This window comes from Sturnus vulgaris, chromosome W, assembly GCF_052056855.1.
Source record: "Sturnus vulgaris isolate bStuVul1 chromosome W, bStuVul1.hap1, whole genome shotgun sequence".
In the NCBI taxonomy this organism is placed as follows: domain Eukaryota; kingdom Metazoa; phylum Chordata; class Aves; order Passeriformes; family Sturnidae; genus Sturnus; species Sturnus vulgaris.
In genome coordinates this window covers 19157853-19178924 of record NC_142282.1, presented here as the reverse complement: position 1 = coordinate 19178924, position 21072 = coordinate 19157853, and the positions used below count along the sequence as shown (strand labels likewise).

At 42.6% G+C, this 21072-nt stretch overlaps 1 protein-coding gene across 5 annotated transcripts in view; it reads left to right on the top strand.

The window, feature by feature from the left end:
• Positions 1-21072, top strand: part of LOC148220021 (nipped-B-like protein) — a 167515-nt gene that overhangs the window by 63718 nt on the left and 82725 nt on the right. For 4 of the 5 annotated variants that reach the window (XM_088155481.1, XM_088155479.1, XM_088155480.1 and 1 more), the window contains one exon: positions 17756-18385. The exons of the other annotated variant lie outside the window; for it this stretch is intronic. In XM_088155481.1, the coding sequence (XP_088011607.1) occupies positions 17756-18385 (630 nt within the window). The remainder of the gene's footprint in view (positions 1-17755; positions 18386-21072) is intronic. 5 annotated transcript variants of the gene reach the window in all.

Below are 21072 nucleotides of genomic sequence, written 5' to 3'. Positions count from 1 at the left end.
GTTTAAAATCTGTTGACAGGAGGAAAAGTGCCAGCAAAACCTCAGCTCTAGACATGAGGAGAGCAGACTTCAGGCTCCTCAGGGAACTAGTGAGTAAGGTCCCCCTGGGAAAAAACTTCTGAAGGTGCTGGGTCTATCAATGCTGGTCCCTATTTAAACATCACCTCCTAAGGGTACAGGAGCAGGAAATTGCCCAGTGTTGGAAGTCAAGCAGTCGAGGCAGAAGGCCAGGTGTGGCTGAACAGTGATCTTCTCTTGGAAATAGGGCTAAAAAGGAAGGTGTGTGCCCAGTGGAAGCAAGGTCAGGTGGTATCGGAAGAATACAGAGATGTTGCTTGCCACTGGAGGGAGAATATTTGTGGCCAAAGCTCAACTGGAGTTGGAGCTGCCAAAACTGTGGCGGACAATAAAAAGACTTTTTAAAATACATTAATAGCAAAAGGTAGTGAAGAAATAACATCGGCCCATTACAGCATAAGGATGGCCACCTCACAAACAGGGACATAGATGAAACAGAGATGCTTAATGCATTATTTGCATCCATCTTTGGCTCCTCAAAAAGCTGCTGATGTCACCATGAGGCCTCTCTCAATGATTTTTGAATGGTGTTGGGAATCTGGAGAGGCCTCAGCTCACTGGAAGCTGGCAAATATCCCAATTTTAAATAAGGGCAAGAAGGATGATCCTGGAAACTACAGGCCTGTCAGGCTCACTTGAGTGCCTAGGGTAGAATTATGGGGAGGAAGAGTAAGTTGGGACAATGAACTTTAGGAAAGCAAACTTCCAGCTCTTCTAGGAGTCAGTCAATAGGAACCCCTGGGAAACTGCCCTCAGGGACAAGGAAGCAGAATAGAGCTGGCAGATGTTGAAGGAAACCTTCCATAGAGCATAAGAGCCAGTGATCCCCAGGAACAAAAAATTGGGCAAGGCAAGAGATGGGCATGTCTGAGTAGGGACCTGCTGGTCAAACTAAAGGGTAAGAAGGAAATGCACAGGCAATAGAAACAAGGATAGGTATCCTGGGAAGAGTATAGGGATGCAGTCCAGTTGTGTAGGGATGGGGCCAAGAAGGCCAAGGCAAAACTGGGTCTGAACCTGGCAAGGGACGCAAAGAATAACAGGAAGGACTTCTACTGGTCTGTCAGTTGTCAAAGAAGGTGTTAGCACCATGAGAGTGCTGGAAAAACGTTAAGAATGGACAAGGAGAATGCTTCAATTTTTTTGCCTCAGTCTTCAATGGCAACCTCTCTTCCCACACCTGTCGAATGGATGGACAGCAGCAGGGGGCCTGGGGGAGCAAAGTACCTCCCACTCTAAGATCAGGCTCATGACCACCTGAGGAACCTGAATGTACATAAGTCCATGTGTCCTGGTTTAGGACAAATTTGGGAGGAAACCTCTTAATGAGGTCCCTCTAGGAAAAAAAATTGGAGAGAAGTGAAAAAAAAAAGAAAACTGTTTAATCAACAGGCAACACACCTCCCAGCACAAAAATGAACAATATCAAACAGCAAAACCTCTCGCCGTTCCGAAGAGATGACAGATTTAGAAGAGTTCTTTCTGTGGGCTGCCTGGCTCACTCAGTCTGTTCTCAGTCCCTCCTGTGCTGGGGAATGCTGCGGCCCAGGCCAGGCCCAGTGGGCCACAGGTGTGAGCTCCTGGTGCTCTTCTGGGTTTTCAGTCCAGAGCAGGTTCAAACAGTTCCAGGAAAACAGAAAAAAGGAAAAAAACAATCCAGGGGGCTTCTCTGCCTCAGCTAGCCAGAAAACTAACCAAGAGCAAAGGAGAGCTCTCTCTCGCTGTCCACCGCAGACAACACAGTCTGAGTGCAGGAATGCGGGGGAGCCAGTGCAGTCTCTGATAACAAACTCTGCACTTCTTCTTCTTCCCCCCCCTTCACTCCTGGAACCAGTCTTAAAGTTGCAGAATTTAATATTCAACATCAACAGAACAGACGATTTGGGGATATAGGCATCATACAGTCACCCCAAGACACCATGTGACCCAATGAGATGCATCCCAGAGTCCTGAGGGAATTGGCTGATGTAGTTACCAAGCCACTCTCCATGATATTTGAAAAGGCATGGCAGTCAGGTGAAGTCCCAGGTGACTGCAAAAAGGGAAGCATTGTACCCATCTTTAAAAAGGGCAGAAAGGAGGACCCTGGGAACCACTGCCCTGTCAGCCTCACCTCTGTGCCTGGGAAGATCATGGAACAGATCTTCCGGGAAGCTCTTCTAAGGCACATGTAGGTCAGGGAGGTGACTTGAGACAGCCAACACAGCTTCACCAAGGGCAAGTCCTGCCTGACCAACCCAGTGGCCTCCTCTGATGGAGTGACTCCATCAGTGGACAATGGAAGGGCTACAGATGTCTTTTCTGTGGACTTCTGTAAAGCCTTTGATACATAGCACCACAACATCTTTCTCTCTAAATTTGAGACAGATGGATTTGATGGGTGGACTCTTCAAGGGAGAAGGAATCGGTTGGATGGTCACATCCAGTGGGTTGTAGTCAGCAGCTCCGAGTCTCAATGGACATCAGTGACCAGTGGTGTCCCTCAGGGGTCTGTATTGGGACCAGTGTTATTTAATATCTTCATTAATGACACATACAAAGGGATTGACAGTACTCTCAGCAGGTTTGCAGATGACACCAAGCTGAGTGGTGCAGGTGACTCACCTGAAGGACAGGGCCATCCAGAGGGACCTGGAAAAGCTCAAGAAGTGGCTCATTGGAATCTCATGAGGTTTAACAAGACCAAGTGCTGGTACTTCACCTGAGTCAGGGCAATCCCAGGGATTTATCCAGGCTGGGGGATGAACAGATCAAGAATCACAGAATCACTAGGTTGAAAGAGACCTTTAAGATCATAGAGTCCAACCCATGCCCTAACACCTCAACTAAACCATGGCACTAAGTGCCACATCCAGTCTTTTTTTAAACACATCCAGGGATGGTGACCACCACCTCCCTGGGCAGACAATTCCAGTACTTTATCACTCTTTCAGTAAAAAACTTTTTCCTAATATCCAACTGATATTTCCCTTGGTGCAGCTTAAGACTGTGTCCTCTCATTCTGTCAGTTGCTGCCTGGAGAAAGAGACCAACCCCCACCTGACTACAACAACCTTTCAGGAACTTGTAGAGAGTGAAAAGCAGCCCTGGGGAGAGAGACTTGGGGATGCTGGTTGATGAGAGGCTGGACATGCCCCGTCCATGTGCGCTGGTACCCAGAAACCCCGTGTGCTGGGCTGCACCCAAAGAGGAGTGGCCAGCAAGTCGAGGGAGGTGATTCTGTCCCTCTAATCTGCTCTGGTGAGACCCCCACCTGCAGTGCTGCCTCCAGCTCTGGGGTCCCCAGCATAGGAAGGACATGGACGTGTTGGAGCGAGTCCAGAGGAGGCCACCAAGATGATTAGAGGGCAAGAGCACCTCTGCTATGAGGAAAGGCTGAGAGATTTGGGGCTGTTGGATGGGGCCCTGAGTATCCAGATCTAGTGGAAGGTGTCCCAAAAAGATATGATGCTGTAAAGACTAGATGTCCATGAGCAAGGCCAACAAAGGGAACCTGCACCAGCAGCACATGGTAGTTACTGTAAAAGGAAATGTTGAGTGATCGTAATGGGTGACTGTTACGGGGCACTGAGGCCCCCATCTGCCAGCCTGATAGAGCTGGGAGAGGTATGCTGCCTACTGGGGGCTGATATCCGTGATATTGCCGAGAATGCCCCAACTTGTCAAGAGTACAGACTACTACCCGCTATTACTTTTTCATGTGGGTCCAAATGATGCTGCAAGCCAAAAAGTAGGTAGGATCAAGGCAGACTATAAAGCCCTGGTGAGGCAGGTAAAAAACATCTGTGCCTAAGTCGTCATCTCATCTATCCTACTGGTCAGAGAAATGGGGATCACCAGAAGCAGACGCATAGTGCAGATCAGTCTGGCTCTGTGGCTGGTGCCATTAAGGTTTTGGCTTTTATGACAGTGGGTTGTACTTTAATGATTGCAGCCTGTTAGGGAGGGATGGGATCCACCTGTCTTAAAAGAGCAAGAGAAGTTTTGGCAGCAGGTTGGCCAATTTGGTGAGATGGGCTTTAAACCAAAGGACTCAGGGATGGGGTCCAAAGTGGCAACACTCATGCCATTGCTTCCTCCTGGGGAGTAGGTCATACCAGTCACTGCAGTGAATGATGTTCCTTGACTGCCCCTCAAGGTAAAGATCAAAGGGAAAAACACATCGAGGGTGGTTATGGTTATGGTGAATCCTCTTATACCCCTTCTAGGGATCCTGCATGCCTAGTTGCCTCTGAAGTGCCTATATACAAACATGCAGCATGGGGAATAAACAGGAAGAACTGGAAATCTATGTGCGGTTGCAGGACTATGATCCCATTGCAATGACAGAGGCATGCTGAGACAGCTCACATGACTGGAATGTTGTCATGGATGGGTATGTACTTTTTAGAAAGGACAGGTCGGAGAAGTGAGGTGGTGGAGTTGATCTTTATGTGAGATAGCAACTGGAATGTATTGAGTTCTACCCAGGGACAGACAAACGAGGTGAGAGTTTATGGGTGAGAATTAAGGGGCAGGCTGGTATAGGTGACATTGTTGCAGGTGTTTACTACAGGCCACCTGATCAGGAGGAGGAAGTTGATGAGGCTTTCTATAGGCAACTGGAAATAGCCTCGCGGTCACAGGCCCTGGTTCTCCTGGGGAACTTCAACCACCCTGATAATTGTTGGCGAGTCAACATGGCCCAGCACACACAGTCCAGGAAGTTCCTGAAGACCATTGATGATAACTTTTTGATGCAAGTGGTGGAGGAGCCAACAAGAAAAGGTGTATTGCTGGACCTTGTACTAACAAACCAGGAGGGACTGGTTGAAGACATGAAGGTTGGGGGCAGCCTTGGCTTTAGCAACCATGAGATGGTGGAACTCAGGATCCTGCATGAGGGAAGCAAAACAGTTAGCAGAACTAGAAGCTTAAACTTTAGAAGAGCCAATGTCAGCCTCTTCAGGGACCTGCTTAGAGGAATCCCATGGGATGGGGCTCTAGAAGAGAAGGGAGTCCAAGAGAGCTGGTCAGTATTTGAGCACTACTTCCTCCAAGCTGAAGACCAATGCATCCCCATGAGCAAGAAATCAGGGAAAGGGGGCAGGAGATGTGCATGGTTGAGCAGGGAGCTTCTAGCAAATCTCAAACACAAGAAAGAAATTTATGGGATGTGGAAAAAGGGACAGGCCATGTTGGAAGACTATAGGAATGTTGTCAGGATATGCAGGGATGCGACAAGGAAAGACAAGGCCCACTTGGAATTGAGTCTGACAAAGGACATCAAGGATAAAAAGAAGACCTTCTACAAGTATATCAGCAGCAAAAGGAAAATTAGGGAAAATGTGGAGCCTCTGCTGAATCTAGTTGGTGTCCTGGAAATGGAAGATACAGAGAAGGTGGAATTACTGAATGCCTTCTTTGCCTCAGTCTTCACTGCTGAGGATGGCTCTCAGGAGTTGCAGACCTCAGAGGTAAGAGAGGAAGGCCAGAGAAAGGAAACTTCCCCTGGTCGTAGAGGGTTGTGTTAGAGATTGGCTAAACAGACGCAAAAATCTATGAGCCCATGATGCACCTATGGGTGATGAGGGAGCTGGCAGATGTTACTGTTATTAATCTGTGGTTCTCTATCATCTTTGAAAAAGTCATGGAGAATGAGAGAGGTGCCTGATGATTGGAGGAAGGCCAATGTTACTCCCATCTTCAAAAAGGACAAGAAAGAGGACCCAAGAAACTACCGGCCAGTCAGCCTCCCCCCCCCCCCCCCCATCCCTGGAAAGGTGATGGAACAGGTCATTCTGGAGGTCATCAACAAGCCTGTAGAAGAAGGTCATCATGAGTAATCAGCATGGATTCACCAAGGGGAAATCATGCTTGACCAATCTGATATCCTTCTGTGACAGCATGGCAGGATGGGTCGATGAGGGGAGATTAGTGGATATTGTCTACCTCGACTTCATAAAGGCTTTTGACACCATCTCCCATAATATCCTTGTAGGTAAGCTCAGGAAATATGGGTTTGGATGAATGGATGGTGTAGTGGTTTGACCTTGGCTAGGAATCTGGTACCTATCAAGTTGTTCTATCACTCCCCAGTGGGACAGGGGCAAGGAAATAAGATGGAGAACAACTCGTAGGTTGAGATAAGGCAGCTTACTAAAGCAAAAAAATGAAAAGCAAAAGTTTGCATGTGCATAAGCAAAGGGGAAAAGTTAATCTCTACTTCCCATCAGTGAGCAATGTTCAGACACTTCCCAGGAAGCAGGGTTTCAGCATGCATAGTGGTTGCTCTGGAGGGCAAACATTGTAGAATAAAGAATGCACCCCCATTCCTCTTCCCTCCCTTAGCCTTTATATCTGAGCTGACATCACATGGTATGGAATATCCCTTTGGTTAATTTGGGTCAGCTGGCCTGGTTGTGTCCCCTCCCAGGATCTTCCCTACTCCCAGCCCCTTGATGGGGGGGAATCTTGAGAGACAGCACTGATGCTGTGCCAGTGCTGCTCAGCAGTAGCCAAAACACTGGTGTGTTCTCAACACCGTTCCAGCTTCCAATGCAAAGCACAGCACTGTGAGGGCTGCTAAGGAAAAATTAACTCTATCTCAGACCCAATACAGACAGTGAAGTGGATCAAGAACTGGCTGACTAGCTGAGCTCAGAGGGTCATGATCAGCAGAGCAGAATCCAATTGGAGGCCTGTAGTCAACGGCATTCCCCAGGGATCAATACTGGGTCCAATCTTATCCAACTTGTTTATCAGCGACCTGGGCAATGGGGTAGAATGTACTCTCAGCAAGTTTGCTGCTGATACAAAACTGGGAGGAGTGGCTGATACACCTGTAGGCTGTACTGCTATTCAGTGGGACCTTGATAGGCTGGAGAGTTGGGAAGAGAGAAGCCTAAGGAGGTTCAACAAGGGTAAATGTAGGGTCCTGTACCTGGGGAGGAATAACCCCAAGTACCGGCACAGGTTGGAGGCTGATCTACCAGAGAGCAGCTCTGCAGAGAAGGACCTGGGAGTCTTGGTGGATGACAAGTTGAATATGAGCTGACAGTGCAACCTGGGGCCAGGAGGCCCAATGGTATCTTGGGGTGCATCTGGAAGAGTGTGGCTAGCAGGTCTGGGAGGTGATCCTCCCCTTCTCCTTGGCCCTAGTGAGGCCACATCTGGAGTGCTTGTGTCCAGTTCTAGGCTCCTCAGTACAACAAAGACAAGCAGCTCCTGGAGAGGGTCCAATGGAGGGTTACAAAGATGGTGGAGGATCTGGAGCATCTCTGATGAGGAGAGACTTCAGGAGCTGGGCCTGGTGAGTCTAGAGAAGACTGAGAAGGGAACTCATTAATGCATATAAATATCTCAAAGGTAGGCATCAAGAGGATGGTGCCAGACTCTTTTCAGTGGTGCTCAGTGACAGGATGAGGAGCAATGGCCATAAACTAAAACACAGGAAGTTCCACCTCAACATGTGGAAGAACTTTCCATTGAGTGTGGCAGAGCACTGGAACAGGCTGCCCAGGGAGGGCGTGGAGTCTCTCGGGAGACATTCCAAACCCACCTGGATGCGTTCCTCTGTCACCTGCTCCAGGTGACCCTGCCTTGGCAGGGGGGTTGGACTGGATGATCTCCAGAGGTCCCTCCTAACCCTAACGATGCTGTGATTCTGTGAAAGGCCCTGGGGGTAAGACTGATGAGGAGTAGCTGAGGTCACTTGGTTTGTTCAGCATGGAGAAGAAGAGACTCAGGGGAGACCTCATTGCAGTCTACAGCTTCCTTCTGAGAAGAAGAGGGACAGCTCTGATCTCTTCTCTTTGGTGACCAGTGACAGGACCTGAGGGAATGGCTGTGGCTGTTTTAGGAGGGTTAGGCTGGATATTAGGAAAAGGTTCTTCACATAGAGGGTGATCAGGCACTGGAACAGGCTCCCTAGGGCAGTGGTCACAGCCCCAAGGCTGCCAGAGCTCAAGGAGTGTTTGGACAATACTCTCAGGAACAGGGTGGGATTGTTGGGGTGTTCTGTGCAGGGCCAGGAGTTGGACTCAGTGATCCTTGTGGGTCTCTTCCAGCTCAGGACATTTTATGAATGAGACCTGTCTGATTAACAGAATCTCAATGAGAAAGAAGTTTTGTTTGCAACTCAGGCAATTATTTGAGAAATGACAGAAGGTATATTTTTTTTGGTTGGTTATTTACTTAATGGAGTAAAATTTCCCTGCTACAGAATTTTTTCCCTCACTTCTGTTCCAGTAAAGGTACCAGAGCAGCTGAAATTTTATCCAAAAGTTCTCGGCTGGGCTTTATCCTTTCTTTGTTATGTAATTGTTATATTTTTAGCTATGCAAACACAATAGTTGCTCTATTTTCTTCCTATCATCTCCTTTCCTAAAAAAAAATTTAGTTCTATAAATTCCTCTACGAGAAGTTAACATGAAGTATTTTACTTCTGTTGAGCTCATAAAATATTCTGTGATCTCCATTACCCTAGATCGATTACTTATCAAAATCCTTAATTCATTTGCTCTACTTTCCCAATACTCTGGAATATTGGATTTTTTTTTAACCTAAGACAACTTCTAAAGATCTATATAGAGAAAAATCTTCCACAATATTTTTAGTCCATTTCCTTCCAAAGAGAAGGATTAATATATTTACCATCCCGTTTCCATATAGTTCTTCTAGGAAAACATCTGTAAGAAATAGTAACAACCCTTATGAAACTATATGATTTTGTACTTTTTTTCGGAAATAAGTTGTATTTCTTCCAGAAATTATTAATGGGAACTTGTTTGTTTTCTGAATAATTTGGAAAGATTGCTTTTATTTTCTTAGGTATTTATAAGACCTCTCCATGGAGATTTCTCTACACTTGGTCCTTGCATGGATAGTGGTTGGCAAGAAGAATTGGCAATCTTATCAAATCTGTAGTACAGACTTCAGTGCTCTCAGATGTACTCGTTAAGAAAAATTATCATCTCACTCTCTGTCATTCAGAACAAAGGTGGAAGAAATTTATTCAAAGATATTTTCTGACAAGGCTAAAATAAGCATTCATTCTTGTTTCTTTCTTCAAGTCTTAACTTTTTTATGCAAGGATGCTTCTGAATGCAGCAGTTTTAAGCTGGAACAGCCAAAGCTGAGGTTTTTCATGAGGCATTTGAAACTCCGGAGAAAGTGGTGGGATGCTTCCCTGAAAAATATTGAAAGAATGTGTGGAAAGTAAATATAATCTGTCCTGAAAAACCTCACAAATGTATGTTGTTCTTTGTCTCATATGCTATCCCTTTAAGTTTGAATTTCAAATTATGCTCTTTGAAAATGAATGTCAATATAGTCTGTTAATCAAAATAAATAATAATTTCTTTATATCTAGTACAAAAGTTGGGGAGATTTACGGAGAAAGATTGTGTGATTTTACAAAATACAGCAATAAAGGGCTTGGGGGCTTCCCATCTTCTTAACCTCATGTTGGATGAGATGTACCAGTATCACTCTGAATAACTTCCATCTCATTTTTTTTGTTAAAATGTCAGTAATGAAGTTTCCTTACTCTTGCCATGCAACCTGTTCAAATGCTTAGTGCTACAAAGGTTTTCCTCTAATGCTTAGCCTGAATCATTTTTGTTGCAGTTAGGCATGACACTTCTTGACTTCTTTCCAATAGGCAAGGACAAACAATTCTCATAGATTTTATTTTTTTATTTTTTGCAATCATTTACATATAAAATAATGTTATTGTGTCTTGCACCTATCTAATCTTCTACAGACTGAACAGCACCATTTCTTTCTGTCATCTTTGTATAAGTAATAATTTCTGAGCTTTTGTTTTTGAAGCTTTTTATCTGAATTCTAATTGGTCTGCATTTGTCTTGATGTTGTACCACCCGAAGTCATAGATACAACTCTATTTAAAGACTTAAAAGGATGAGTAGTCAGAAAAGTACTGTAGGTTGTAAGAGCCTGACGTAGAGACAGAGGCTTCAGCCAGCTCTTAAAATGCTGTTTATTGCATAGACGAGGTTACAGCAGTTTAGGGTCGTGGGTGAGCCTATAGCTGCTGGCTATAGGCAAGCCATGTGTCCTGAAGCCCCATTCTAGTTCTAGTTACAATACATTATATACTTTTCATTATAGAGCATCTTAACACATGACTACCAATCAACATCATACACAATACCTTTTACATTTACATATAACCTAACACAATACCTTTTACATTTACATGTAACCTATCAAAACTGCTAAAATTACCATATTATGTTAGTGATTAGCCAATCATTGGAGTTAGTAGTTACATGCTAGACTTTGGGACTTGTTCTGCAGTGGAAATGTCTGAGATCTTTTCTCTACTTGCAACATTGGCTTTCTTGCTTGCCTGTGAAAATCCTTTTGTTTGGTAAAAACATCTTTTGTTTGAGGTGGATTTAGCCTTTGCTCTAAGCCAGAAAAGCCCCTTCAAACTCACTTGCTCTTTGCCTTCTAGTTACCCAGTAAGACTGGCTCAGCAATTCTTTTCTTCTGTATCAAAACTTGCTTTCATTCCTATAGAACCTTCTGTATATCTGCAAAGCTCCTCCATTAAATTCTTGTCCTTCCCAACAGTAGGTGACATTGTATACTACTGTCATGAATATAGCTGCTCCTTTGGTGATAATTTAGATTAGTGTTGCAAGCTGTTATAAACATATTGCTGTCTTTCTGTAGAGCTCACCTCTCTTCTCATGTTGTTACAATTGCTCTTTCTCAAATAAAAAGTTTGTGCTGCTTCTTACAGAATTTCTTTTGTTTAAAAAGATTATTCCGCTTAGTCAAGAAAAGTGTAAATTTTGCTTCTGTTTTTAAAAGCAGTTGTGGGCTTCAAACACTCAGCACCAAAAGCTCATTATGATCATTAGATGAATAAAATAATTATGTTACATGAAAAGTTAATGACAAATACTTTATGGTACTATTCTTAAGGCAGTACTCTGAAAAGCTGCTTTTGTTCACCTCTGTTCTGTACATCCATTTTTACCAAGAACAACTGATATTCTGAACAGTTTTATAATAGGGTATACTGCAATCTTGCAGTATTTTTGTCTAGACCATACTTCTACAGCTGATTAGTGAAATTGTTATGAGAAGCTATATAGAAAGTCATTAAAAAGTTGAGACATGGCACTCAGTTCTTAATCCACAAGACAATGCTTTATGGAATAAAATTGTTTTGATTTGGTGGTACTTATTCTTAACAAATTCACTTTGGAATGCTGCCTCTTTATTATCTCAATCCTTATAGAGAAATTGTTTATCTAGTATGTACTGAAATCATACAGACAATGTGTAATATTGTGGGCAGCCCTTTACCATCCTTTTGAAGGAACTGTATTACACTTTTTGAATCTGCTGTGGAGTCACAAATTCTGAATGTTATTATTATCAATTCTGAGACTGATTTAGCCAGGGTTCTAGGGTGAATGTCTGATCTCATTTTCATGAAAACAGTTTATGTGAAGGTGGTAAATAGGATCATATTATTTTTTTTTTAAATGTACACATTGTAGCTTGAAGTCATTAAAATATTTAGCAGTAGTGTGTGTATCTTTCTTAGGATCTGTCATCAACTCAATTTTATCAAACACACCAACCATTTGTGAGTGCAATATGGATATTCTAGTCTTTTCCAGCTTCTGACTCCAAAAAAATATTACATAGAATCATAGAATGGTTTGGGTTGGAAGGGACCTTAAATGCCATCTAGTTCTAACCCCCTGCCATGAGTAGGGACACCTTCCATTAGACCAGGTTGCTCCAAGCCCCATCCAACCTGGCCTTGAACACTTCCAGAGATGGGGCAGCCAGAGCTTCTCTGGGCAACTCATGCCAGGGCCTCACTACACTCACAGGGAAGACTTCCTTCCTAACTTCTAATCTAGATCTACCCTCTTTCAGCTTTAAGCCCTTGTTGCTTGTCCTATTGCTATACTCCCTGATAAAGAGTCCCTCTCTGGCTTTGTTGCAGGCTCCCTTCAGATATTGGAAGGCTGCTCTAAGGTCTTCCTGGAGCTTTGTCTTCTCCAGGCTGAAGAGTCTTAATTCTTTCAGCCTTTCCTCATAGCAGAGGTGCTCCTGCCCTCTAATCATCTTGGTGGCCTCTTCTGGACTTGCTTCAGCAGGTCCATGTCCTTCCTGTGCTGGGGAGTCCAGAGCTGGAGGCAGCACTGCAGGTGGGGTCACACCAGAGCAGAGTATAGGGACAGAATCACCTCCTTCAACCTGCTGGGTTACACTGCTTTTGATGCAGCCCAGGACAAGGTTGATTTTCTGAGCTGCAAGTGCACATTACCAGCTTATGTTGAGCTTCTTTTCAAGCAACACCCCCAAGTCTCTTTCCCCAGGGCTGCTTTCAACCCATTCTCTGCCCAGCCTGTACTTGTGCTTGGGATTGCCCAGACCCAGGTGCTGGACCTTGCACTTGGCCTTATTGACCTTCATAAGGTTCCTACAAGCCCACCTCTCAAGCTTCTCCTGGTCCCTCTAGATGGCATTCCTTCCCTCCAGCGTGTCAACTGCACTACACAGCTCCATGTCATCAGTGAACTTGCTGAAGGTGCTCTTGATCCCACTGTCCATGTCACCAGAAAAGATGTTAAATGATGCCAGTCCCAATACCGACCCCTGAGGAAGGTCACTTGTCACTGGTCTCCACTTAGACACTGAGCCGTTGACCACAAGTCTTTGTGTGTGACCATCTAGCCAGTTCTTTATGCACTGAGTCCATCTGTCAAATCTATATCTGCAGTTTAGAGACAAGGATGTTGTGTAGGACAGTGTCACATGGTTTGCAGAATTCTAGGTAGATGGCATCAGTCACCCTTCCTCATCCACCACTGCTGTAGCCCTGTCATAGAAGGTCACCAAATTTGTCAGGCATGATTTGCCCTTAGTGAAGCCATGTTGGCCGTTACCAGTCACCTCCTTATTTTCCATGTGCCTTAGCATAGTTTCCAGGAGGATCTGCTGCATGATCTTGCCAAACACAGAGTTGAGACTGACTGGCCTGTAGTTTCCTGGGTCTTCTGCTTTTCCATTTTAAAAAGAGGGGTTATGTTTCCCCTTTTCCTGGCAGTAGGAGCTTCACCAGACTGAGATTACTTCTCAAATAGGATGGATAGTGACTTAGCCACTTTCTCTGCCAGTTCCCTCAGGACCCTTGGATGTCTCTGATCAGGTCCCACAGACTTGTGCATCTTCAGGTTCCTTAGGTGGTCTTGAACCTGATCTTCTACAGTGGGTGGTTCTTCATTCTCCCAGTCCCTGGCTTTACCTTTTGCGACTCAGCCAGTGTGGCTGGAGCACTTGCTGGTGAAAACAGGCAAAAAGTCATTGAGTACCTCAGCCTTTTACGTATTCTGGGTAAGCAGGTCTCCTGTTTCCTTCTGGAAAGAGCCCATATTTCTGTAGTCTTCCTTTTATCACCAATGTACCTTTAGAAGCTTTTCTTGTTGCCCTTGATGTCCCTGGCCAGGTTTAATTCTCTCAGGGCTTTGGCTCTCCTAACCTGATCCCTGGATGCTCAGTCAAAATCTCTGTCTTCCTCCCAGGCTACTTGTCCCTGTTTCTGTCCTCTGTCGGCTTCCTTTTTGTGTTTGAGTTTGTCCAGGATCCCCTTGTTCATCTATGCAGGTGTCTCCTGGCATTTTTGCCTGATTTCCTCTTCATAGCCATGCATCACTCCAGAGCTTAAAAAGAGGTGATCCTTGAATAACAACCAGCTTTCTTGGGTCCCTCTTTCCTCTGGGGCTCTGTCCCATGAGCCTCTACCAAGGAGATCCCTGAAGAGGCCAAAGTCTGCTTTCCTGAAATCCAGGGCAGTGAGTTTGTGTGCCCTCCTTGCTGCCCTAAGGATCTTGAACCCTACCATTGAGCTTCACATTCCCCACCAGCCCCTCTTTGTTGTCGAGAACAAGGTCCAGCATAGCACCTCTCCTTGTTGGCTCCTCTGTCACTTGGAGGAGGAAGTTGTCATCAACACATTCCTGGAACCTCCTGGATTGCCTGTGCCCTGCTGTGTTGTCCCTCCAGCAGATGTCGGGGTAGTTCAAGTCTCCCATGAGCACCAGTGCTTGTGATTGTGAGGCTGCTCCTATCTGTCTGTAGAGGGCCTCATTGGCTCAAGGGCAACACTGCCTCCTTGTCTTCCCTGACCATCCTTCCTGATACAGGCTAAAGAGCCTGTATCCTTCCATTCCAGCACTCCAGTCATAGGAGTCATCCCACCATGTTTTCATTATGTCAGTAGGATTGTAGGTGTGTGCACGTCTCATTCCTCCTGTTTATTCCCCATGCTGTGTGTGTTTGCATAGAGGCGCTTAAGTTGGGCCCCTGATGAAGCTGGCTTACTGGCTGGAGAGCCTGGAATTTCTTGGTGTTGTCCTTCAGCTGCTCTCCTGCTGACCTGAGATCTGTCTCCAGGCTCTAGGCATCTCTTGCTGGCATTAAACTGGTATGAGTGGAATGGCATGTTGTCCCACACTTTATCACTATTAAACCTGATGATGTCCCCTTCCCCCATCACATCTAGTTTAAAGTCCTATCAATAAGCCCTGCTAGATCCTGGCCAACAATCCTCTTCCCCCTCTGAGAGGTGAATCATACCTTATGCCAGCAAGCCCAGTGCCATGTAGGCCACCCTACTGTCAAAGAAACCAAAATTTTGGTGGTGACACCAGCCATATAGCCAGTATTAATAGACAGGGTCTCTGTTTCTTCCAGTGTCTTTGTCTGCAACTGGAAGGATATAGGAGAAAATTACCTGTGTTCCACAATCCCTCACCAACTATCCCAGGGTCTTAAAGTCTCTTTTGATCACCCTCGGACTATGTGTTGCTACTTTATTGCCACCCACGTGAAGGACCAGTAATGGGTAGTAATCTGTGGGCCAAACCAGGCTAGGAACTTTCCTGGTGTCATCCTTCAACATCCAGAGCCTCACATCTGTTGTCCAGAGGCACCTGGGAGAGTGAGGTGGGTAGGAAGGGCTTTCACTTGTTTCCCCAAGGAAGGGCTTCCCTCCATTAACCCCTTTCTTTTGATATACTGCCTTCAGCCTGGCAAGGGGAGGATACAGGACCCTCTTGATCTGGTTTATTTTCTGGTGGCTGCTCCTGTCTCAGGGAGGTCAGAGCATGGTTCCACCAGTCAAACTCCTTCTCAGAGTGTCTGATACTTCTTAACTTTTTTACCTCCTCTCTCAGCTCCATCACCAGACTGAACAGATCGCCCACCTTGTCACACCTCACCCAGCTGTTGTCTCTACTGCTGTCCAATGACAGTGCCAGGCTCTGGCTCTCCCTGCAGCCTGAGACCTGGACAGTTGCATGTTTTTGTCTGTGTTGCGACATCCTTTCTGGCGACTGCAGAGGGCATGAGTCCCCACTGACTGGTTACCATACTCAGGCTCCTCCTGAGAGGGCGTTTGACCACCACTTGACCTCTAGAGCCAGTAGGGGGACTGAGCCCTTCCTGCACGCCCTGCCGTGCAAACTGCTGCGCCCCGCCCTTGTTGCCCATCCTGTTCGCAGCGCTCCCTGGAGCCGTTTGAATATACCGAAGTTGCGGCTCCTGCTGTCGCCACTTACCGTGCCTTCTGGCTTCCTCAAGTCTACCCAAAGATAAAAAGAACCACCTTATCTGTTGATGCAGTGTTATTTTTCAGCATGAGAAATACCAAATGAATACAATTAATAATAATCTTGTCAAATTTACTTAAATGTTTTTGACAAGGGAGAATCAAATGTCTCCTTTATTTGAAGTGCAGCTGTGAAAAACAGTAAATGTTCCATTGTTGCAACTATTTATTTAGGAGATAAATCAAGAGTAAGATGTCAATAAGATCTCGGAAAAGTTTTGAGTTGCCTCTAATATTTGTAGAAACAAAAATGCAGCCTGTATTTCCAGTGAGTGGTAGTCATTGCCTTAAAAAAATATAGCAAACAGTTTCTGCTGTACAGTATACTGAGATGATGTAAATTATTGTCTAAAGAGACAGTAATTAGAAGTGTATGTGTGTGGAGGGGACATCACAAGAATAGGAATCTGGTTGAAAGCAAGTGAGAGATCTTCATAGGGTGTAGCCAGGTCTTCAGTACTAGTGATTGAGTGTGGTATCTAATCTGAAGAGGGGAAATTGAGTAGTGAAAAGATCTTAGGAATCAGGATGAGTCAAAACAGGGCTTCCCAAAATTGTGGATTTAATTGGCATAATATGGAGTTGTTGCTGATGGTAAAAAAAAAGGGTAAGATAAACCCATTTCATACCCTGCTGTCTATATACAGAAGTTATAGGACTTTCACAGAAGGTACTAGGGAGAGAAAATAAGCATAGTAGTCTATGCAAAGAAGTCATCAGTAAAGGCACATCTTTTATATGAATTGAAGCTTTGCTAGAAGTATCCATTCTCCTTTTCATTTACAGGTCAGTACATTGCTTAATGTTTCTTAATATTTCTTAAAATATATTATAGAAATTTGAGCTTCAGAATAAAGCTACTTTCTTGTTTAGTGGTATATCTTGAATAAAGCACATGGGGACTTGTATTTCAAATTAGCTTTCGAGTGTTGTTAGAAGTATTGACCTATGATGACCTAAAACAGAATGACTAATAATAATCTCAGTCACTGCTTTCTGAAGATCAGTATTCCTCAGTGGATGAATGGGATTGGAGAAATGTTTGCTTTGTTTAACAAGAGACTGGCCCTATTGGTCCAGGCAATAGGCTCTTTTTTTTCTTTCCATACCAGTACTCCTTTTTAAGCAAAAAAATTATATCTCAGTTATAACTGAGACATGTTTAAAAACTTCTCTGTTTTTCAAAGCTTTTTCTGGGCTAACAGTTATGGGGAGCTGGTTTAATCTGAGGAACAAAAAATGTGATGTGATTAATCTAAGATTGTTTTTAACAAATATGTTCTCTTTTAAAATTTCCCTAGATGTACTCAAAGCCTGAAATGGGTGCATGTAGAAATAGAAATTCATATGTTGAAAAAAAAGAGTGGAGATAAGGCAGAGAATTATAAAAATATTCGAAGACAATTAGCAGCTTTTAGATAGCAATGAGTGGAGGAGGTTGGAATGAGTTTACCTGAAATTTAAAAAGAACCCCAAAAAACCAAAAGTTGAAAATGAACTGTCAGAATGAAAGTTAAGGAGGCTGTGTATGTTTTGATTATATATATATATATATATATATATATATGGTTATATATGGTTACTTAAAAATGTGTGGCTGAAATGGCTAATGCCTATGCACTGAACATTAAGTCTTCATCACTGGATCTTTTTAAGAATCTTTTTGATATTTCTTTTTTCTGTAGTCAGCATACTTTCATTGACTGTTTTCTAATAGTTGATATTCTAAACTTGCAGGTACAATTTTTATGTAGTCCTTTTTGGTGGTATGTTTTTTGTTTCATCTTCTCTGAAATGATCCCTTATCTACCTGCAGCAGACTGCTAAAATTCCTAGGAAATGCACTGCAACTATCTGAATTACATCTTGATCTAGGAATGATGTGCTTCCTGCCAATCTCACTTAGACTTTTTGTGAACACAGATATATGTACAAATACATATTAAATTTATGTAGGCTATATTTAGTGTGTTTTTATATAAACATGGAACAACATAACTGTTCAGTTTTTCTGAATTATTATTCTAGGATCAAGACAACCTTTAATCCAACAATCTCAACCTCCACCTTATTCATCACCTAGAGATGTTCCCCCAGACATATTGTTAGATTCTCCAGAAAGAAAGCAAAAGAAACAAAAGAAAATGAAGTTAGGCAAGGATGAAAAAGACCAGACTGAAAAAGCTGCAATGTATGATATCATTAGCTCTCCTTCCAAGGACTCCACTAAGCTTACATTAAGACTGTCTCGTGTAAGATCTTCGGATATGGACCAGCAGGATGATATGCTTTCTGGTTTGGAAAACAGCAGTGTGTCAGAGGGTGATATTCCTTTTAAGGTGCAGTACCCAGGACAGACTTCTAAAACACCCGTTACTCCACAGGATGTTAATCGCCCATTAAACACTGCTCAGTGTTTGCTGCAGCATGAACAGACAGCTTTCCTTCAGGCACAAGTGCCTGGTTTACAACAGAACACTTCAGTTGCTGCAAAACAGCCTCAAACTCCTGTGGTACAGACACAGCAACAGGTTTCGCAACAAGGAGCTATAACGTCATATGATGAAGTAGAATTGGATGCATTGGCTGAAATTGAGCGGATAGAACGTGAATCAGCTATTGAAAGGGAGCGATTTTCAAAAGAAGTGCAAGATAAAGGTAAAAGGATTGTGTGTGTTTATACACTATATATATTATAAAAGTATATATATATGCATATAGACCCCATATATAAACTTTCCTGTCATTGTCACATAGTACAATTCTGTTTATTCAGTGTAGGTGGTTCTACGACATTCATCACCATTCCCCTTAAAATAAGGAATTGTAATCTCTCATATATGCATTTTTAAAATATCTAGCATTCTTTATTTGGGATCTTAATGGATGGAAAGTGAAGGTCTTGTGTTTCAAAATTCTTTTTAAGCTACCCTTTTTTTGAACCATGAGACTGAGTGAAATACAATTGATGTTGTTTATAGTTTCTAAAATCTTATCAGTACTATAAGTAAAAATTTGTAATAAGTTTTGATAGTTAAAGTATTAATTATTTTTAAAAATTAACTAATTTAAGAAAATACAGGGAAGCTCTTTTATGCCATTTCTATTAATATCCTAATTTGAACCTTATGAGAAGGAGGTGTTAGACTAAAATCATATCTATTCTTTTAAAGGCACTGTAATGATTGGGTAATATAATATATTGTCTCCAATGTTTGTTCAACTGAATATTCATTATTATGTAGGCTTTCCAAGTTTTAGAGATCTACCATATATCTATATGGTCTCTAGCACAGAAACAGATAGGGCTGTGAAATGTTTGCTCTTCACTTCAGTAGCTGTACTGGTTGTCTTAACTGATTACATTCAATCTGTCAATCTATCCTCTGACTTTTTTTCCTTTTATTAAAAATTTTTTCTCTTTTTTCCTACTTCTCTTTTTTTTCTGTTGTTAACTGGTTTGAAGGTCTTAGCCTTCAGAAATATCAAAAGTGGTTGCAAACCCACATGTAAATCTTGAAGATATGGTTTTTAAAGTAGATAGTGATAGGTTAGCATAAGTATTTTTCAGATGCTTTCTCTGCATTGTGTTTAACTGCTTCTAAAAAAATCTTTTATAGTATAATGCTAATTTGTTAGATACTCCCAATAAAAATTTGCAAAGTGGAAAACAGCATAAATTCTGATTCTAGAAGTTCATAGGTAAAAATGGTCTATTTTGGACGTACTTGCATGGAGGCAACTGAATTTACATACAGTTTGTATGTTTAACCAGCAGAGAGTGAACAAGTTTTCTCCCTATTCAAAGATATTTTTTTTTCTGTTTTTAAAGATGCCTGAAGATAGAGTGAGAGAGTGTTTGTTGTCTTTGTGTGTGTGTAAATGTTCTTGTTGCAGTTGCCTAAAAGGATTAAGTTTTTAGGTATTTTTCATTTGATAACTAAATCAAGTCTTATTACAAAACATTGTGAATATACAAAGAAAATGGGTGCTCACCTTAAAAGAAATCTCTACTGCCTTTAATTTTGATTTTATGAAATTATGAAATTATGAAATTGGTTACTTTGCTTATATTTCTACTAATTTTAAGTTTATTTATGGAGAGCTTTTAATTTGTTTTCTACTACTTAAAAAGCTACTTTTATATGTCCGTACTTTGAATAGATTCTCCAGCACATTTTAGCTAAGAAGCATCTCAAAAAATGCACTGTAGTTTTGATGATGCACAGCAATCTTCAAACAGAGTGAGACTAAAACACACTTTCTGTTTTGTTCTGGCTTTCAGGAGATATTGAGCATGAGTTGTGAAGTTTGTTAACCGCAATTGCATAGCCATGGGCAGACTCTGATTTGTTTCTTTTGGGGAAAGAAGTGATTTTTATACAATGTGATCTCACCCTTTCACCACTCTTCAATATCCATCTTACCAATTAAAGATTCCAACCTCATGCTTTCCTTCTACCTATATCCTCTGGCAAGTCTCAGTTCTTCTTGAGTTCCTACAATTGCTGTGGATCAGGTGCAAGAGTTGTTGCCTTATACTGGGACAAATGACCACCATTTATTCACTGATAATAAGTTGCCCCTATGCCAGACAGCAGTTCTTTTCACTTCAGCTGCTGAAGTTTCAGCCATGAATTAATAATATTGAGTGAAAGGATTTTTAGCAGTCTTGGGACAGATTTCCTGAAAAATTCTTACCTTGGAGAAATATGATTCTTATTTTTTGGTAACACTTTTGCCATTGCTTGTAAGTTTGTACTATGTCTACAAGCTCATATGCTCAGGGATTGTTCTAGTTATAGTAATTTGGTTTGGTGTGACTGCAGGAAGAAACTTCCTCTATTGTTCCTATGGGAATATGTTAGAAAAATATCCAGTAACTCCTAAATATGCCATTCATTTTTGTCAAGTTGCTTACTGTATTTATGTAAAAGCCTGGCATTTGTGCATTTTAGTACATCCACTGTAACTTCAGATCACATTATGTCAATAAAAGAGCGTGCTTATAGCATGCACTCAGTCTAATTAGAACAGGAATGTATAGTGCTAACTGATGATGTACATAGCAAGTGTCCTTCTAAGGACCTTACTCTAGGTGCTAGCACATGGTAAAATCTGCTTGAAAGCATATGCTTTTGAAATGCTTTTGAAAGCATTGCTGCTTTTGTAATTGAGGCATGGGAATACATATTACAGTCACACTACACTTTCTGTTGTCTTCCATAAATTACTTTGAGTAGAATTGTACTCACAAGTTTTGATAGAAGATTAGTGATCTCTTGTGTCATGTTTTTTTTAGAATCGTAGAACTGTAGAACCATAGAATATCCTGAGTTGTCAGG